At 34.4% G+C, this 20,662-nt stretch overlaps 1 protein-coding gene across 1 annotated transcript; it reads left to right on the top strand.

Moving 5' to 3' along the window:
• The first annotated feature begins 4,450 nt into the window (after positions 1-4,450).
• LOC133682040 (uncharacterized) lies at positions 4,451-5,947 on the top strand. Its single transcript, XM_062105278.1, has one exon. The coding sequence runs from the start codon at positions 4,629-4,631 to the stop codon at positions 5,706-5,708; it is 1,080 nt and encodes a 359-aa protein (XP_061961262.1). The 5' UTR covers positions 4,451-4,628; the 3' UTR covers positions 5,709-5,947.
• Positions 5,948-20,662: the final 14,715 nt, after the last annotated feature.

The following is a 20,662-nucleotide window of genomic DNA, read 5'->3' as shown; positions in this document are numbered from 1 at the left end:
TTAAAATACTTTATTTTCAATCGTTTTTATTGTCTATCAAATATTTTATTTACTAACCCTTTTCAATGATAGATCAACTTGTGATAAGAAGAAATATTCAAGATCTTGTGGATGACCAAATGATATCAAAAGAATTTTAAAAAATATAGGTGCAAGATGACAAAGCCCGATAAGAGAATTGAAATCTTGCATCAAAAGAAAAACAAGACAGATTTAGAGCAAGTTGATAAGTTTTTACACAAGAAATAAGGTAATACAAAAAAAAAAATCATCCATTAAAAATAAATAAATAGAGTTCTTCCCACAAAAAAAAAATGAAAAATAGCTAAGGATCGATGATAAGAACAAAGTATGGTGTGAAGAATAATAAGCCAAAATATTTAAAAGGTCAAATCTCGAAAAGAGATGTTTGTTTAGAAAAATATGACAATAATCATGAGAGAAAAAGATAAGTAGATAAAACTACAATAATAATAGAAATAGTGTATGTCAAACTTATAAAAATTAAAATTATCATGAGATTGGAATTTGAGAAGGCATGGTAAGAAAATAATTAATGTAAATATTATTAATTATTTTTTAATTAATAAAAAAATCAAGAAATTGAACAACTCAAGATAATAAAAAATTTACTTTAATCATCTAATCAAAAGAGATAATCAAGTATTTTCTATAATTTATTTTATGTTATATTTTTATTTATTTTATTATACGAAACTTATATGAGTTGAATGTATAATAAATAATCATCGAACAATAACATTATTTTTTATTCTAACTTTTTCTTGGCAGTGTCGTCTTCTTGCCTTCTATATTAGTATAATTTTTTTAGTGTTTTTTCGTTTTCTTACCTTCTAGATTAGTATAATTTTTTAGTTTTTTTCTCGAAATGAACAAGTCTTTAGTAGATTATAAGTTGTAGCGTCACAGTAAGCTATCAAAATCAAAAACGTTTAGGATGCTCAGAATTTGTTTTTTTTAACAAATAAAATTAAGATAGGAAATCAAGTCCGAATCATATCAAATACAAGTTGATGATGGAGTAATTATTAATTAATCCTGAATGGATTTGAAATTTGTTTTTTCTCAATAGCAGTAGGAATCATCAACTAATCCCGAGGAGATTGAAAAGTTTAACTCCAACGCCGTGTCTCAGCCCAACAAAGAGAATTGAAATTTTCCATCATGAGAAAGACAAAGAAAAACAAGACAAATTAAAGAAAGTTGAGAAAGTTGACAAGTTCTTGTAGAATAAGATGATACAAAAAAGATCATTCATTAAAAACAAAAATAGAGTTCTTTTTTTAAAAAATAAAAAATACTTAAGAAGTCATGATAAAAATAAGATATTATTACAATAAATAATAAATGAAAATATAATAACCACTTAAAAAATTAAATCTTAAAAATATTTGGTTAGAGAAATGTCACAACGATTATAAGATAAGAAAATAAATAAATAAAGCTATAATGAAAATAAAAATATTATATATTAAACTTATAAAAAAATAAAATTATTATGAATTTAAGATTTGAGGGTGCGTGTTAAAAAAATAATCAAGATAAATATTTGTTATTATTTTATAATCAATAAAAAAAGAGATCAAGAAATGAACAACTCAAGGTAATAAGAAAATTACTTCTATCATCGAATTAAATAAGATAATCAAGTATTTTTTATATTTTATTTTATGTTATTTTTTTATTTGTCTTATTATAAGGCTACATAAACTCATATGAGTTGAATGTATAATATATAATTAAATTATCGAATAAAAACATTATTTTTTATTCTAAATTTTTCTTGACAATCGTTTTCTCACCTTCTATATCAGTATAATTTTTTTAGTGCTTTTCGTTTTCTTACCTTCTAAGTTAGAATAATTTTTTAGTTTTTTTCTCGGAATGAACAAGTCTTTAGTAGATTATAAGTTGTAGCGTCACAGTAAGCTATTAAAATCGAAAAGTTTAGGATGCTCAGAATTTTTTTTTTTTAAATAAAATTAAGATACGAAATCAAGTTCGAATCATTTCAAATACAAGTTGATGGTGGAGTAATTATTAATTTATCCTAAATGGATTTGAAATTTGTTTTTTTCCTCAATAGCAGTAGGAATCATTAACTAATCTTGAGGAGGAGGGTGAAAAGTTCAACTCCAACGCCGTGTCTCAGCCCCTGCCTGGCTGGTGACATTACAATTAAACGACATAAATATAGGATTAAAATAAATATAAATGGGATTAGGGAGAAGAACGCAGCCGCATGTCTGAGACGATCTCAGATTGCCTCCTCATCCTCGTGTACTTATTTTATATTTCCTCTCTGGAACTTGGAATATGGTCTTTGTTGTAATAGCACTGACTACCATTCTAGAAAATAGATTTTGTAATCCTTAAATCTTAGTAAATAAATCATGTTTGTTTTTATATTTCAAAAATATTTTTAAAAAAAATTAAATTTTTTTTTATTTTTTTCTTTACTTCAAATCAATATATTTTTAGATTATTTTAATGCGCTGATTTTAAAAATATTTTTTAAAAACTAAAAATAATATTATTTTAATATATTTCTAAATAAAAAATAACCATAACTACTATTTTAAATAGGCAATCTAGCTCGGTTTATGACCTAGTCTAATAGTATTATTATTATTTTTTTAAATCAAATCACAAATTAACTTGTTTGATAAAATCATCCAACTTTTTATTTAAACTTCGCCAGGACAAGTTTAATACCAATACTTCAAATAAAAGGGCTGCTAGCAACTCGTGCTAGAAAAGTATAGAATTGATGCGAAAGATTGTGGCAAGTGTCATCAAGCATTTGATAATCTCCGGTCCAAAAAATCAGTAATATTCGAATGAAATGCAGCCGAAATCTGGAAGATTTTAGCTGTATTTTCACAAAAAGTCTATGGATCTAGAAGTCATGAATTAGTCTAGCTTTGATTTTATGCGTTAAATAACTTACTTAGATAAAATATAATCAGCCAATGCACGAGTAATTAATTAGATTTTAATTCTCAAGAAAAAATAATAATTGGACTGTTCATTGATTGTGATTCAAGTGATATCAATGTCTCTCCAAGAAAATAATATATATAAAAATGTAATCAAGGCACAAATAGTGGTCAACCCATCCCTTGGTTAAGAAGGAAACTATTTAATATTTATTATAATTAATTATAACATTTATTCATCGTTTTTCATAAATGATGACATTTTCACTTCAAACACAAAAATATATAACAAAATGATCAATGACAAGAAATAAATAAATAAAAACTATGAGCCATTAAACAACAACTTTTAATATGAAATCCAATTATAAATATCTAAATCTATTTAGAATCTTACAAACCTCTCCTCGAACCCGGGTAACATATCAAAAAAATAAATGAAGAGTTGATTTAATTTGATTTAATTGCCTCGATGAAACAATTTACAACCTAATAAATCTAGTTAAAATTAAATTTTAATTTTTTTAAAAAATAAAATAATATTATTTTGAGTTTTTTAATAAAAAACACTTTGATTAATTTATATTAACCTGAATTAATTTATCCAATACAGGTTTTAAATCAACTCACGGATTTAATAGATATAATATCTATTGTTTTTCCCGCTGGATTTGAGGAGTTTTGCCCTAGTTATCATTCACGGCATTATTTCCTCTGAGCTGCTGGCCTTTCTAAGAGTTATCATTCAGGGCATTGCAGCTTCACCATTGCGAGGTTTGCATCCTTTTCATGCTATTGTTTCCGTCCTGTTCTGCCACGAAACGCGGCTCTTATTGTGAGAGGAGACATTTTGTACCAGTTGACTACGAGGCCTCTGTTTTTTAACTTGTTGAACCGAAGAGTGGAGGTCAAGCCATTTGGCCGGAGATGATGACATTCATGGTCCATAACCTAATCTCATCATCTACTTCAACATGTCACCCTCCAACTCCATGGATAATTTGCACGTGAGAATTAAATAATCATTCCAATTTAATAATTTAATTTGATAAATAAAATTTTAAGATATAATTTATATAATTTTTCAACATAATTTTTTAAGTTAAAACCTTTTGAACCTGAAAATTATACAAATTTATATTATTTTATATTTAATTTTTATTAAATAAAATAAAAATGATAAGATTTAAACTTATGATCATTTTATTAATAAAATTTTGATATTGTGTTAAAAAATTAATTTAATTCAATAACTTAATTTATTAGATAAAATTTTTATATATAATTTTTTAACCGGAAGACCAGTAGACTTTCATTTTGAATGGCAGGGGCAAATCTTATAACTAATAACAAAATAGCCCCCACTTTATATCCCCCGTGTGAAAATGACACTGAAATCGAAAATCATATTCAATAATGGAGAGCAGAGCAGGAAACTGGCAGAGCAGGAAACTGGCATGAAATAGGAAAAGTATCAAAAGGCGGCTCCTATTTTTTATGACCTCATAAAGTCAACAATCTCCGACCCTCCCTCCCTTCCCTCATCCTTCCTATTCCCTCTCCGCCTCTTCCTTATATTTATCACTTCCTTAGCAAACACCAACCTGTCTGATCTATCTTCCTTAAACAAATCCTTCGAAAACTCGAGAGCAAGTATAGAAAGAAAACATGTTAAAACTAGAAGTTGCAATACCTGCGCCGGGCATGGATTTCGACTTCAACGAGGCTCGACCTTTGCCATTCTTGAGTGCTCCATCTACACCGAAACGGTTTGGGGATTACACCTTGAGCGCCCCAACAAGTCCTTCACGAGCTGCCGATTTTTATAGTTATTTCGACAGCTTGATTGATAGCAATGAAGAAGGAACTGGGGTTCCTTTTCATTGGGAAGACAGGCCTGGCACACCTAAATCACCACGGGCAAACTTCAACACTAATGGTGAAGATGATTTTGCTTTTGATTTCAGTGCCGAATTAGAAAACAAGTCACTCTCAGCAGATGAACTTTTTGATGGAGGCAAAATCCGGCCCCTGAAGCTTCCTCCTAGATTACAAGTCGATGATTCGACCCAGAGAAGCCCACTCTCCTCACCAAGATCTCCAATACATAAAGGGAAAAAGATGATACGTGAAGCTTTTTCGCCGAGAAAAAAGAAAGATTCAGATCCATTTGCAACTGCAGTTGAAAACACTCGCAAGAGAACAGATAAAAATGAAAGAGGGAGGGAGAGGGAGAGAGGTTCAGGGTTAACATCCAGTTCAAGCCGCAGAGCATCAAGATCTCTGTCTCCATATAGAGTATCTGAATATCCATGGGAACAAGATAAACAGCTACAGAAATTCACCAACCAATCAGCACCCAATCCAAAAGCTTCAGTACCATCTAATTCTTCTTCTTCAAAGAGTTCTTCAAAGAAGTGGAGGCTGAGAGATTTTTTCTTATTTAGAAGTGCATCTGAAGGACATGCGCATGATAAGGATTATCTCAGAAAGTACTCAGGTTCATTCAAAAAACATGAAGATGGCAAAGATCCGAGTTTCCGGTCCACAGACAGTTCAGGTTCGGTGTCTTCAAAGAGGAAAGTACCAGTGTCAGCACATGAGTTACATTACACAGTGAATAAAGCTGTATCGGAGAATATGAAGAAGAAAACTTTCTTGCCCTACAAACAAGGCATTTTTGGGAGATTGGCTTTCAATCCAGCTGCTCATGCTCTTGCCAATGGCTTTGGAACTCTTACGCGTTAATCAAAACTTATTTCTTCACCAGGAGTGCAATATTCCCTTTTTGTCAATAAACTAAATTGTTCCTAAAAGAGTAGGATTTTCACAAGGAAAGTTCCTGCTGAATTCTGATCTTTCTTTCGTTGATATCTTCTTAGTTCTTACTGCTATACATCAATTCTTTGTTTTTCTTTCAATCTATTTCAATTGTAAAAGCATGGTAAATATTGGAACCATAGAGAATCGAAATCTCATATCTCTTATCTTTTCAGTGTCAATTTCTTTAATTCTTAGTATCATTGAACTCGGAGACGAATTTTCACCACCCATTGCCTCATGAAGCATAAGTTTTCGGAAAACTATGTGAAGGAATGAAAATGTTTACCTGCACATGGTTTAACCAAACAGAGGATCCTTGCATCCCCCCCAATTTTCTCAATTAATTAATTAGTCTTAACAACTCGATGATAACAAGAATGTCAAGGAAATAGAAGATGGATCAGATTAGAAACAGTGGTCTCTGATGTACATGGTTATCAGATAAATTAATCAGAGAAACGATTCTTGATTATATTATGGTGTTTTAGCAACTTCTGATTACCATTTCAACATTCCACAAGGTCAAAATGTTACAACAAGACAGTTGTCCCTCTATTTTTTGAATTATAAACCTCGTCATGCATGGAAGCTTTTGAAAGAAACCACCAGATGACCTTCTAGATGTTCATTTCATCACACATTAATTTAATTCTCCACGGAGTAAAATAAATATACAGCCGGTGAGGGTAACCAAATAGACATTGTCAACTTCTAGAAGTGGGAAGACTTCATAATCACAATTGATATAATTATTAAAGAACACTCCATAGAGACCCGGCTGACTGGGCTCCTAGTCGAGGTTGGTTGTAAAAAATAAAGTCAACTCAAAGCTAATATAGTTTGACTCGGACAACATGAACAAAACCTGGTTTAATTTTCATTTTTTATTTAAAAAACATTGTTTTAATTATCACGGATTAATCTAGATTAACCTTTAAAAATGTTCTGAGATAGGTTTAATTACTATGGATTCTACCATTTTAATATCTGAAGATTGTAGGCAATGAAACTTGAAGCGCAATGTTTACAACCAAAAACTAGCACCAACAGAAATGCAGCAATGCAACTCAATCTAGCAAACCAACCACCCGAGATGACCAAACATTATGCTGAATTTGGTGGTGCGTTGTCTATCCATCCTATAATAAGTTGCAACCAAACTAGACCTGCCACCGAAGTAGCATGCAGTGCATCCGCTTTAATCTGTCATCGTAGGATATAAGAAGAAAACTTGCCATGGCTGCTGTTTACAAATCTACAACAGGGAGATGTCATATAGTTTTCATAATCCAATTTTGGATTTCCCCAAATTTTCTCATTTTTCATGTAAAAAATCTTTTTTTTTCAAAAAAAATAAAAAACAAATAATATTTCAAATCAATTAGACATGCATAACTATTCAGAACGCTGGGTTAATGGATAATTTAAGATCTCGTTGAAGAAATATTGAAAAAAAAAATGAAAATTTGATTAAGACTGTACAAATTAAAGATTTGAGGACTAAGATGAATAAAATTGCAAAGTTTAGCAGGCTAATTTTGACAAATAAAAGCTTAATTAAGAAGAAAGTTGAATATAGAAGCAAGATTGCAAAACTGAAGACATTCAAGGACCTAATTGAACTTTTAAAAGAGCTTAATTGACTTAATCAGGGGAAAATTCAAAGAATTAGAATTTTAAGGAGTTAATTGAGGACTCAATTGAATACATCTGAAACTAAAGACCATTTTGTAAGGCACGCTGAACTCTAAGAGGCTAATTGCAAAATTACAGGGGTGAGATTGAAAATCTTATCAAAGATAAGGATAATTGTTGGCTTAATTGAAAGCTTTCAGAAGTTCAGGGGCAAATTAAAAAATGACTTCAATTTAACCTAATTCTCTTTTAGCAGACGACTTGTCATCAGAATTTAAACCAAGCCCGGAACGACATGTCGTTTACACACTGTTCGTTTTCTTCTTCCTTTTGAGCCAGAGAAGCTGTCCGAGAAGCCACCAAAATGGCCTTGGTTCAACCCAAACTTCCCACCAAAACGCACCATATCTTCCCCAAATCATAGCCCATGTTACCTCCTTCAAATCCCACAGGTTTTTTCAGTTTGCTTCGCCCCTACGATGCTCCTTTGACATGACGAAAACGTGTCTTCAACAGTCCAAAAATGACAGGACTATGGGTGTTTTCTTTTCATTAAATGTGGAACAAATTCGAGCTGTTAATTGGGATCTCCATCCACAAGATCTCATTCCAGCTTAAAAGATAGGAAGATCAAATATGAGGAGAGGAGGACGGATTTCTTGGATAGAATCCAATCGTTGCCCTATAAAAACCCAAGGGAGGCCACTTTTACTAAAAAAGGACGACCGTGGAGTTTCAAGTTTCTTTTTTCAGTTGCCAACAAAGATCAACCCTCCGAAAAATACCACCTTAGAGTTTTAGAAATCCAGGTCGCAACCTGACCACTCATCCCTTCGTTCATGCACTTCTCAGTCATCGACCAGAACCAGACCTACATCTCAACATCATCGGTCAAAACATTAGGGGTATTAGTGACCCTGATACCTCTCTCTCTACACTTGGCCAGGTCAATCTTGTCGAGTCCAACACTGAAACCGGACACGATTTCGAGGTTGGGCAACTGGTGGATGAGCTGGGCGTCTGCGCCTGCATTGGCGTTGCCAACGACCGTGCGGATGGAGGCTTTGTGCCCAGCTTGGTTTCATTTTTTTTTTTCATTTCTTTCATGGGCTGCCTTTCTCTTAGGCTTTATTCTTTTAGCTTTGGGCCCCAAAATTATATCTTCCTTGTGTGGGCTGCACTGATTTATTTAAGCCATGTATGCTTGATGGGCTTGGCCCGGGTCTTTTCACATTTTCCTTGTGCTATTAGACAATAAAATTTATTTTAACATGGCCAGGTACTTCAAAATATTTTTTTTAAAAAATTTTGCATCTACTGGTTTTGTTTTGGCCCTTTTTAAAAAAAAATTAAAATAATTTTTTTTTCATATTGTAACATTTGTTAAAATATTTTGTTTAAGTATTTTTATAAAAAATTAAAAAATATAAAAAAAATATTTTACATGTATATTTGAACTTTATAAAAATTTTATATAGTCCATTGGACCTTAGCCAAAATTAAAAGTTTCATTGTGCTGCCATATCAAAAATTTTAAAATAATAAATTATTAACCATATCTTTAAATAAACTTATAGCAAGTCATTACCTGAAAATTAAAATTTATAAAATACAGTTTTCAAGTTTTAAACAAAAAGATTTTTTTTATTAAAATAATTTGTTCAATTTGTATTCACAATGTTAGAGTCGGAAATACTTGCTTGGATTGATATCTACCAAAGCCAATATTAAAAGCATCATCATAACATTTAAAGAATTGTGAATATTTATATTCACTAATGTCAGAATTAAAAATACTCTTATATTTGGATTGATATCTATCAATGCCAATATTAAAAACATCATCTTAATATTTAAAGAGTTGTAGATATTCATATTCATTAATGTTAAAATTGAAAATAATTTTAATATTTACTAACACTAGAATTAGGAATATTAACACTAAAATTAAAAATAACTTTTAACATAATATTCATCGAATTCAAAGTTATGAATATCAGGCTTTTTCTTATGTAATCGTTACCAATACTAGAGTTAAAAGTGTTCTTAATTAAATATTCATTGATGTTATGGTCAGTAATATTATAAACAGATCACTAATAATATAATATTAAAGACATTTAACAATTTAAAATAAAATCAGCAATATAACCTATCTTAATTAAAACACTTTAGAGGATGGTAATATTTTTTATTTTACGTCACCAATGTTATATTATGAATTCTTTGTTGAACATTTAAAATTTATGATATCATATTAGATGATGATATTTTCAGCAAGATCGTTCCCTTCTAGAAATAAGATATTATATATCTTATTTTATAAAAAAAATCGCCGTGTCGGTAATGAATCACAAAAACTGTAGAATGAGAAGGAAAGATTCTATACAGCCTTCTAAACGATTGGAATCAAATTCACTTCCGCTGTTGCCTTGGTTTAAATTCTTTAACCAGCCAGTTTACAGCAATTTGTGGTATGGCTGGAGGTGAATGCAACCTCGATCTAAGACAATCTCTGAACTTGCTGCTGAAAGTATGAAAAGGCACAGAAAGTCCCTAGAGAGATAGCAAACTCCACGAAGGTAGTGAAATGCCGATTTGAACTAGACTGCATAGAGGCAGTTACATGAACTCGCCTATAAATCTGTCAAATCCAAATGCATCCTCCAGATACCAAGTTTAACTAGGGTGTCTAATGCAGCCTCAGGTATTGATAGCCCACCATTTCAACATATTCAAGTGAAAGGCGCTTAGGAGATGCATTGTGTATCAATCCTGGCAATTCCACTGTTGGAGCAGCACTCTGGCGAAATGCAGTGGTTTAGTACTGCTTAAATCTAAATTTTAATATCGAAATAGATCATGAATCGATCAAACCATCGCCGAAGAAGAGGGCTTCTCAAGTTCTTATAGATCCAACACAGAGTTGCAAAATTGGGTTGAAGAGTCCATTGTTAAATGCCTTTACCGTCACTGTAAGCAAGGCCCAAATGGAAAACAACTTAGCCCTCGGCCTCTACAGTTTTGCATTCCATATCCTTATGTTATTTACCATCATAGTTAAAAACTGAAAAAATATATATATTATAGCATATATTGTTATTAGAAAGTTCTATTCCTTGAAAAATAGAAGAAGAAAAGAAGAGAAAAGGAGTATCGTTATTTATTATAATATTATATTTATACCTTATGTGTGTGCACAGTATATTGGGTGAACAACTGTATTTCCTAGAGTCTTATTATTTTTTAGCACGATAATATGATATTTGAATAAATTTTTATTTAAAAGAGTTCTTTTAAAATTATATGTGGTATAAGTAGACAGTGAGAGTATGTCTAGAAATTATTTTAATAAATATTGTTCCTTACAAATCAATGAAATTATCAGGAAAAATAATATAGATTTTATGGATAATTTTCTCCAAATAAGAAAAAAATAATACAAAACAATAACAAGAAATTTTATATAAAATAATAAAATCCAATTTGATAATTTGATGAAATTAGATATAATTTTATTATTTTTGTATTATAATATTTTTGTGATTTTATTTTAAAAAAAATTGAGTATTTATAGGCAAAATAAATGGCTAGTAATGTACTGCATGTATTATTATGACTGATTTAAGATGCTTATTCTATATTATTTAGGGATTTATGTGATTAATAAATAGAAAACAATAAAAAAGGAATTAACCTATTTCTTCAATGTTGATTTTATTTTTTATTATAGGTGAGGTGGAACTTACATATTGGTGTTGGAGATATATTATGATGTTGATAATTGATATTATCAAGATATTGACTGGCTTAGATTTAGATGAGAACGCCTTTCTATTGAACGAAATTTTTTTCTTCAGCAAAAAAAAAAAAGGCTTCTTTAAAGATGGATATCCACCTTTTGCTCGCAAATTACCATCAATATTTTGAAAGTCACTAATTCTCTCTCTTGAAGAGAACAAACACCTGCAATTAATGTGCTAGAAAAGGAATTGCTGTGTAAAATTAAGAACAGAAAATGGCGGGTGTGTCTTAATTTGCTAGATATGTAGGAAAATACATGATCAAACGATTGGAAAAGAAAAACAAAGTGGAGAAGAGAAGAGATATGGAAATAGTAAATAAGTAAACAACTGAAAAGGGAAAAGAAAAAGAAAAACTTGGGACGGTATGGTGTATTACAACATGCAAGCTTCTTTTTTGCTGGCAAATGGCAAGCATGAAAAACATAATCTTACCTTTCGAGGATAATGTTGTTCGAACAAATTATAACTCTCCCATGAAGTACAGCATGGGACCTCGATCTTTCAATAAACAATGATGATCTCCAAAGAAAGAAAGTGTGCAGAAATTTCCTTAAAAGACGTTTATTTATGGTCTGCGGTATCCACTCTCAAATCTCAAACGAGCCAGTATCTCAGCTATCGATATTTTATCATCGAAGATATCTATCCTAATTGCTCCTTGTCCATGCCAGATCACGGTGAGCATACAAGGTTTCGTTGGATATATTATATAATGTTAGTTTTTTGTTTGATGACAAAAAAAGATGGGGATGATGGAAAAAAAAAGATGTTTGATGGAAGAGATAGGAATGAAAACACAAAATAAATTTTTATATTTTTAAAATAGAAAAGAAAACACGTCTTTTTATCTAACAGATGGTGAAGAGCATGCAACTTGTCTACCCAATTGGCAAATTGGTCATCCTTTTAGTCAGCTTTTTTAATATTTTTATATTTTTATATTCAGGCAATCTGCTTCTAGAGCAATAGCCAATTAGTGGATTTCTTTTGTGAATTTTCGTTTTCCGGTGGGTTGGTACATCATTTCATCGGGAATTATTTGCAACCTTTCCCCCTTTCTACTCTCCCTCCCTGGGTGGGTGCCGAAGTTTTAAATGAAGAATCCCTGTCTTGTAAACGAACTATAAGCCTATCTTTCTGTAGATTGGAATTACGTACGCACGCACTAATTAGGGTTTTATTATTATTATTATTATTATTAGTATTAATGAACTTCGGATAAGCAATATTTTATCACCACGTCCACCTGTATTCTGAGACAAATAAGAATTTTCGAGTTGTCTCGTTGGGCCATCAATCATGACCTTGAAAATCAACAAGATTACATGAAGGGGCCAAGCTCGCTCTCGAATTAAGCTATGATCGCAGAAGCAGTTAAACGTCACATACTACTGAAGATAAGAAATGGAAAATCAATCACGCAATGTCTTATCAGAGCCACAATAATTGGAAGGAAACGAGACAACGACAAAGGCTGCTTAGAATGTAAAATCATTTTATTATCTCTTTAATTAATCTCCAAGATCTCTTTCTAACATGCATTTTGTCAAACAATGTTCAAGTCTTGACGCTTATAACTAGCACAAAAACAATCTTAGACCTCGTCATAAAATATTTATAAATTTTTTTTAAATTAATTTTTTTAAATCACAATCATAAAAATTACAATAATACTTCATACACATTGAAATATTTATGAAATTGATCATAAAATATTTTTTTCAAGTCATAGGTATCAAAATCCATCCTTTAAGGTTACTATCTAACTAGTTTTTAATTGCAAAAACAATCTTAAACTAAGGCTAAGTTTATTTCTATGATGTGATATTTTACGATTTAGATTTTATTGTTTATCTAATCAACACATATAACAGTTTTATATTGAGAATTTTCTTTTAAAATTTTAATTTAGAAAAAATTACAGTTTATATATTTTTTTAAATTTATTTTTTCAAATTACATTAATAAAAACTATCATAATATTAAACACGTACTTCATAAAAGATTTTTCCAAGCCGTGGTTATCAAAATCCATCCTTTCAGGTTACTAGCTACCTAGTTTTTAAGAGTATTAAAGTGAACTTGATAAATGATCTGTCCTCAGGAAACGTTGGGCTCTATCACTGGATTAGGGATGTGATCTTAGCTTTATGTTGCATCAATGGAATTTGCCCTTTCCTTTCTCTATTATAGATATGGAAACCAACTTTGTTGGTTGATCTTACACGCGAAGTGTGATTGCAGAAATATGTACACCTTTTGTCCAATCACTGCATGTGCTCGAGGGGAATCAATTCAAGAAACATTTGATAAATAGTGTTATAATATAAATATTTTTTACATAAATTATTTAATCTCAATAGTCTTTGTACAAAATTGAAGGTTTTAATTAGATTTTTTTATTAATCAATTAAACTGGATTTTCATTAAATTGAAATTAACTCAAAACATATGAAATTTACATATACGTATATACGTACGTGATATCAATCTATTGCCCTTGTAGTGGACACACGACAAACATTTATTAGAACTATTTTTTTTTCAAATTTATTATTGACAAATGATCATTTGGGGTTTTTTTTGTTCAAATAAATAAATTTATGATATATGTGTTAGTTAGCATCAATTAGATGGAAATCTAGATTTAGTAAATGAAATGACCTAATTAAATCTTTAATTTATTTTAAGGACTATTGATGTTAGGTAATTTATTCAGGCACCACCTGCATTTTATCAGTAGACCAGGAGGGTTATTTTTTAAAAAACAAATACTCATATATGGAGTTATCAGCGAAAAAGCTGGAAAAACCAGTAAACATATCTTTTTAATCCAATAAAACACAAGCCATTCACATTAAAAATAATTAAAAAATCATAAAAATTATACTTCTCATATCAGGACATAACAAGTTTGAAGCTTGGACAAGCACTTCAGTTCAATATATGCAACGCTAAAGTAGAAATCGGCTGTATACGTAGAAAGATTACCAACCCTAACATTCTTTCGAAGACTTTAGTCGTCCAGCATATTATCAAGTTATCAACAGAATGATTACAGAACTTTAACTGCCCTTTCTTAAATTTCTCAAACTGACCAGTGGTGGGTACAAACGAAATAGTTTAATGTTGTAAGTTAGTTTTCTAGAGGATGATCAAAACACCATGGGAAGGGAGACGAAGTTTTGAAGGAGTGAGGAAGAACATGTCATACGTTCAGCATGGGGTTTTCCCTACACACTGATTGAGAGGGAGAGAATTTAGGAAAAGATATTGAATTCTGTTATATCAAAAGTTGGTTTGTTTCTATTACATCCTTGGGTATTTATCATAAACCAAATTGTTCCCTTAATTCTATATTTCCCCTAGCCATTACACGTGGCTTGATTATTTCATTTAAACTATCCGGGCTGCATGAAACGCAACCGTTTAACTAATGTTTTAAATCCTTTACCGCTTCCTTCTAACGCTGTTGTTTCATGCTTGATTTGAATTAAATCCCTCTTCTTCTGCGCTAGCCCGCATCTTCTTTGGTTCCAGTCGTGACAATGCCCCCCCCATGACCACCACCTTGTCCTCAAGGTGAAACTCAGGAAATCAGAAGCATAATTCATCAGCATTTTCCCAGGTGGCTTCTGTCAAAGGTAGGTCCTTCCATAAAACTAAAAATTGAGTAATCGCTGTATTGCTTTGTTTAATCATTCTTCTCTTGATGATTTGTAGAGGCTGCAACAAGGATCGATGCTGAGGATTGGGAAGATCGGAGTGGACGGCATGATGGCCCACGTGTTTCTTGAGCTGAGAGACGTGGAAGACGGGGTGAACCGCCGCGGTAGCAGGTAACTGTAATTCATATGCTACGGTGCCAATTTTTTTAATAACTGTATAAGGACCATAATATTTGGCTGATAGCTTGTGGGAAACTCTCTTGTGAACGGAGTGTTGTCTGTAGGGTTGTAGTTTGACATACACTGAATCCCTTACCGAAAAACTTCGTTCGCTTCTTTTCTTATTGGCTTGCTGGGTCATTCTGTGTTGAGATTGTAGGAGATTACTTCTGATTTCTTTGAACATGTCCTCTCGTTGTGTGAGGTAATGATCCACAGCCTCAACTGGGGAGTCCTTATGAGTGTAGGGAATGCGAATTGGTGGTACCATGCCATAGAGTATCTCATAAAGTGTCTTCTTTGTCGAAGTGTGGTAGTTGGTGTTGTACCACCACTCACAAGCACTCAACCATTTTCCCCATAAGGTTGGGGCAGTCCCTGTCATGCATCGGAGGTACCCTTCGATACACTTGTTAACCACCTCTGTCTGGCCATCCGATTGGGGATGATAGGCGGTGGAGTAGTGCAGATTGACGCCCTGGTGTTTGAACAATTCCTTCCAAAATTGACTGAGAAAAATGTTGTCTCTGTCTCTTACTATGGTGGCTGGCATTCCATGGAGTTTGTAGATATGCTCCATGAAGACCTTAGCTACAGTGGGGGTAGAGTAGGGGTAGGAGAGAGCCATGAGATGTGCATATTTGCTAAACCGATCGACTACTACCAGGATGACTTCCTTCCCTTCAGATTTGGGTAGGCCTTCAATGAAGTCCATGCTGATGTCAATGAAAGGGGCAATAGGAATGGGTAAAGTTTATAAAAGTCCTAGAAGCTTCACATTCTCAGTCTTGTTTTGTTGGCAAATGGAGCATTCGCGGACATATTGCCTTACCCTTTTCTGTAACTTTCTCCAGTAGAATACCTGCCCCAGTCTCTTTGCAGTGACCGTGGCTCCTGAATGTCCTCCAGTTGCAGAGTCATGGTAAAAGCTGGTGAGCTTAGTTTGTAGTTGTGAGTCTCGACCCACCACTACCTTCCCTTTCCGAAGGAGAGTGTTATTGACCCATGCATAGGCAGGATACGAGTTGGCATCCTTTCTCACTTCCTTAATGACTCTCTGTAAGTTTGGATCAGCTGCCTAGGTCTGTCTGATTTCCTCCATGATGTTGATGGAGATTGAGGATAGGGTTAAGACACTCAATTCTGTGATTGAGATCCTGGAAAGAGAATATGCTGCCAAGTTGTCTTTGCCCTTCCTGTACTCTATATTATAATCAAAGCTTAAGAGTTTAGTTAACCAAACCTGTTGTGCCTCATGAGTTGCCTTGTGATCGGGTAGGAATTTGAGACTTGAGTGGTCGGTTCTGATTAGGAAACGTCTTCCTCTTAGGTAATGCTTCCATTTAGTGACAACATAGACAATGGCTAATAGCTCCCGTTCATATGCTGATAGATTTAGTTGTCGAGGCCCCAGAGCTTTGCTGATAAAAGCGAGTGGATGCCCTTCTTGCATCAAAACTGCTCCCATACCCACTCCTGATGCATCTGTCTCTACGACAAAAGTCTTGTCGAAGTTGGGCAACGCCAGGACAGGGAGATTAGTCATGGCGTCCTTTAATTGATTGAAGGTCATAGTGGCCGAGCTAGTCTAGTTGAAGGAGCCCTTCTTCAACAGCTGAGTAAGGGGTCTGCAGAGTTCCCCATACCCTTTCACAAACTTCCTATAGTATCCAGTCAACCCCAAAAATCCCCGCAGTTGTTTGATATTAGTAGGAATAGGCCAATTCATCATTGCTACCACTTTGTTAGGGTCGGTGGCCACTCCTTCTTTGGTGATAATGTGGCCCAAATACTCCATCTGATGGCTGCCAAATACACACTTTTCTTTCTTCGCAACCAGTTGGTTGGCACATAGTAGTTCAAACACAATAGTAAGGTGATGCAAGTGGTTTGTCCGACTCTTGCTATAGATCAATATATCGTCAAAAAAACTAAAATGAACTTCCTCAAATGTGGCCTAAAGATGTCATTCATTAAACTCTGGAAGGTTGCTGGGGCATTAGAGAGCCCAAAGGGCATGACAAGGAATTCAAAATGGCCATTGTGAGTGTGAAATGCAATTTTATACACATCTTTAGGGTCCATTCGAATCTGATGGTAGCCTGCCCTTAAGTCAATTTTAGAGAAAATGGTTGCTCCTTCCAATTCTTTTAATAATTCATCAATAATAGGGATGGGATACTTATCTTTTACAGTCAGCTTGTTGAGAGCGCGAAAGTCCACACAAAATCACCATGTATGGTCTTTTTTCTTGACTAGCACTACTGGAGAAGCAAAAGGACTGTGGCTTGGTTGAACAATTCCAGCGTCTAGCATTTCAGTCACTAGTTTCTCCAAGGTATCCTTTTGCAAACCTGAGTATCTGTATGGCCTTAGGTTGACTGTCAGGTTTTCATCCTTCAGAGGTATTCTATGATTATGTCCTCTAGCAGGAGGTAGTTCCACTGGTTCTTTGAAAATATGGGAATAAGTATCCAATTATGCCTGAATTGGAAACTCCTCTGCATGTTGGGCAGGAAGGTACCCTTCCTGAGAGCTGAGAGTTTTGCCCTCCACCTCCAACACTCTTAGACTGCAAATATTCACCTCTGCCGGCAGTGTTTTACGTGCAAGTAGTCCATTTAACTCTTCCAGTCCAATGGACTGGGTGAGTATAGGATTGTCCCCCTTTAGTGTCACTTCATTTCCTTGCCACCAAAAATTCATCCATTTGTCTTCGTAATTGGCTAATACATTTCCCAGTAACTTCAACCACTGTATGCCTAGGACCATATCATAGCTTTGTAAAGGCATTACAAAAACATCAGCCTGAAACTGGACACCTTGCATTTTCCACTGCAGGTTCTTGCAGAGTTTAGTACAAGATGGTACCCCCATTTGTTGCTTCTACTAACATAGGTTTGATGGGTGTCAGGAGACAATTCTGTTTACTGGCGAGGTTGGCATTAAGGAAGTTGTGAGTGCTGTCTGAGTCAATCAAAATGAATATAGGGCATTTGTCTAGTTTGCCCCATACCTTGATGGTGTGGCACCTCGTGGTGCCCTGCAATGCATGTAATGACAGATGAGGGGTAAGGGCTTCTACATTCATGGTTTCAATGGTTTCGTCCTCTTCAGAGTTTTCTTCTTCGTCTTCGATGATGCATAGTGAGTATAGCTTTCGGTTTTTGCATCTATGTCCTGGTACAAATTTTTCATCACACCAAAAGCATAATCCCTTGGCTCTACGCTCATCCATCTCCCGGTTTCTAATAGGTCTGGAGGGTCTGGGGTTGGAGTTGACAATTGCGTTATTGAATGGTGGCCTGTTAGGGGTAGGTAGTAAAGCAGGTTGGGGAGATTTAAACGTAATGAAGGTAGAGTTGGAAGTTGAACTGTTGGAGGGAGTGGGGTAAGCTGGCCTTTGGTTGTGTTGGTAAGTGTTTGTTTGAGCTGGAAGTTTAGTGTAATGGGGAGTGTTTCTTCTATACGTGAGTGTGTTATCATGGACCTAGCTAGGTTATATGCTTGTTTGAGAGATTTGGGTTCAAACATTTTTACTAAGTTTTTAATCTCAGTCTCTAATCCTCCCAAGAAAAATACTAAGGCTTGCTTTTCAGATACCTGAGCTCTATTCCAGAGCATGTCAAACTCCTTGATATAGTCTTCAAGATTCCTAGCTTGTTTGTGTTCGGTTAACTCCTCCAAGGGGTCCTTTTGTCCTCCAAACCGGCTGCACAGGGCTTCAACATAATCTGCCCAAGTCGTGTCCTGTCCTTCCAAGTTTCTGATGAAGTTCTGGTGCCAATACAGTGCCAACCCATCCAAGTAGTAGGAGGCTAGTTTCAATTTGTCTGGCTCTGCTATCTCTTCAAAGTCAAAATATTGATTGCATTTATACAACCACTTATGCACATCTTCGCCTTCAAATGTTGGGAAATTCCTCTTGGGCTTGTGAAACCTGTAAGACCCTTGTGAACCTTCTCCAACCCACCCTTGACTGCAGGTTGTTGTAGGTGGTTGAGGAGCATGGGGCCTTTGGAAGGAGCTGGTCTCTCCAGTGAGAGTTTGTAGGGTGTGTTTTATCGCAATCTGCTGAGTAGCTATTTCTTTCATCATAGCCTTGAGTTGGCCAAGATCATCCGACTGTGTGTTCAGTTTGATTTCTATTCCATCGATTCTTTAGTTAGCAGCTTCCAAGGAACCGTCACACCTTCTCACATCTTGGGACCTGGTCTCTAGAGGCATTTTGAGGAGATCCAGAGATGAAGCTCTGATACCACTTTGCTGCAAGTTAGTTTTCTAGAGGATGATCAAAACACCATGGGAGGGGAGAAGAAGTTTTGAAGGAGTGAGGAAGAACATGTCATACGTTCAGCATGGGGTTTTTCCCTATACACTGATTGAGAGGGAGAGAATTTAGAAAAAGATACTGAATTCTGTTATATCAAAAGTTGGTCTGTTTCTGTTACATCCTTGGGTATTTATCATAAATCAAATTGTTCCCTTAATTCTATATTTCCCCTAGCCATTACACGTGGCTTGATTATTTCATTTAAACTATCCGGGTTGCATGAAACGCAACCGTTTAACTAATGTTTTAAATCCTTTACCGCTTCCTTCTAACGCTGTCGTTTCATGCTTGATTTGAATTAAATCCCTCTTCTTCTGCGCTAGCCCTCATCTTCTTTGGTTGCAGTCGTGACATTTAACCCAACAGGAAACTCTTTATATGTACATTGATCATAAGAGATTCCTGCCACAAATCAATAGTTAGTGCTTGTCGAAATGCTAATTAGTGTCCAATGTTGATGCCGACAACACTCCTTCCTTTTTATCCAGTCGTTTCAAAGGCCCCCATCATGGACACTAACTGGTACGTGTGGACACTCCTGTTAACTAAACATGTGCTCGTACATTTACTGTGTAATTCGAGATGATAAATAATTTTAGGGAATCTAAGAACATCTGTAATCACACCGCGTCAGAATGTTAAAAGAAGCCCAGGTCTTGTAAGAGAAATTTAGGTGTATCAGGATTTAATGCGATGATTTCCCAACATAAAGCAAGTAATTCGGACTGGTATGAGAGGCTATAGTTTTCGAACCTCCATGACTTGAAAAGCAGACAGCAAGAACGTTACCTAGTATTTAATACTTGGCTGGAATACACGAACACATGAGCCAGTTTTTCACTTCTCTGTTGTCCGAATACCTGTACCGAATTATAAGACTATGGTCTGACACGGAAAAGGATGGCAGATTGGGAGCCAAAGGAAGAGTCGCCCCACAAGCAAAAGCAGAATTTCCATGGCGAAATGAATTGAGGAAAGATGAGCTGCACCTCAATAATTAGTGAGAGTTAGGGAGGGGAGGGGGGGGTCTATCAAAGCATAAAGAAGTGATGTCGATGCCCTATGTAATGATCAGAGAGGCACATGCCCGTGCCAACATTACCAGAGTCCCTTTTATCATCTTTCGAGTTTTTTTTCTTCCCTCCCTTTCCCCACATTATGTGGTCCGAATCCTCTTATCTTATCGCATTCAATCCCCCTCTTTTTTCTCATCACTAA

The sequence above is a fragment of the Populus nigra genome, chromosome 2 (genome assembly GCF_951802175.1).
Source record: "Populus nigra chromosome 2, ddPopNigr1.1, whole genome shotgun sequence".
In the NCBI taxonomy this organism is placed as follows: Eukaryota; Viridiplantae; Streptophyta; class Magnoliopsida; order Malpighiales; family Salicaceae; genus Populus; species Populus nigra.
The sequence above is the reverse complement of the archived record's forward strand: the minus strand, read 5'-3'. Positions and strand labels throughout refer to the sequence as shown.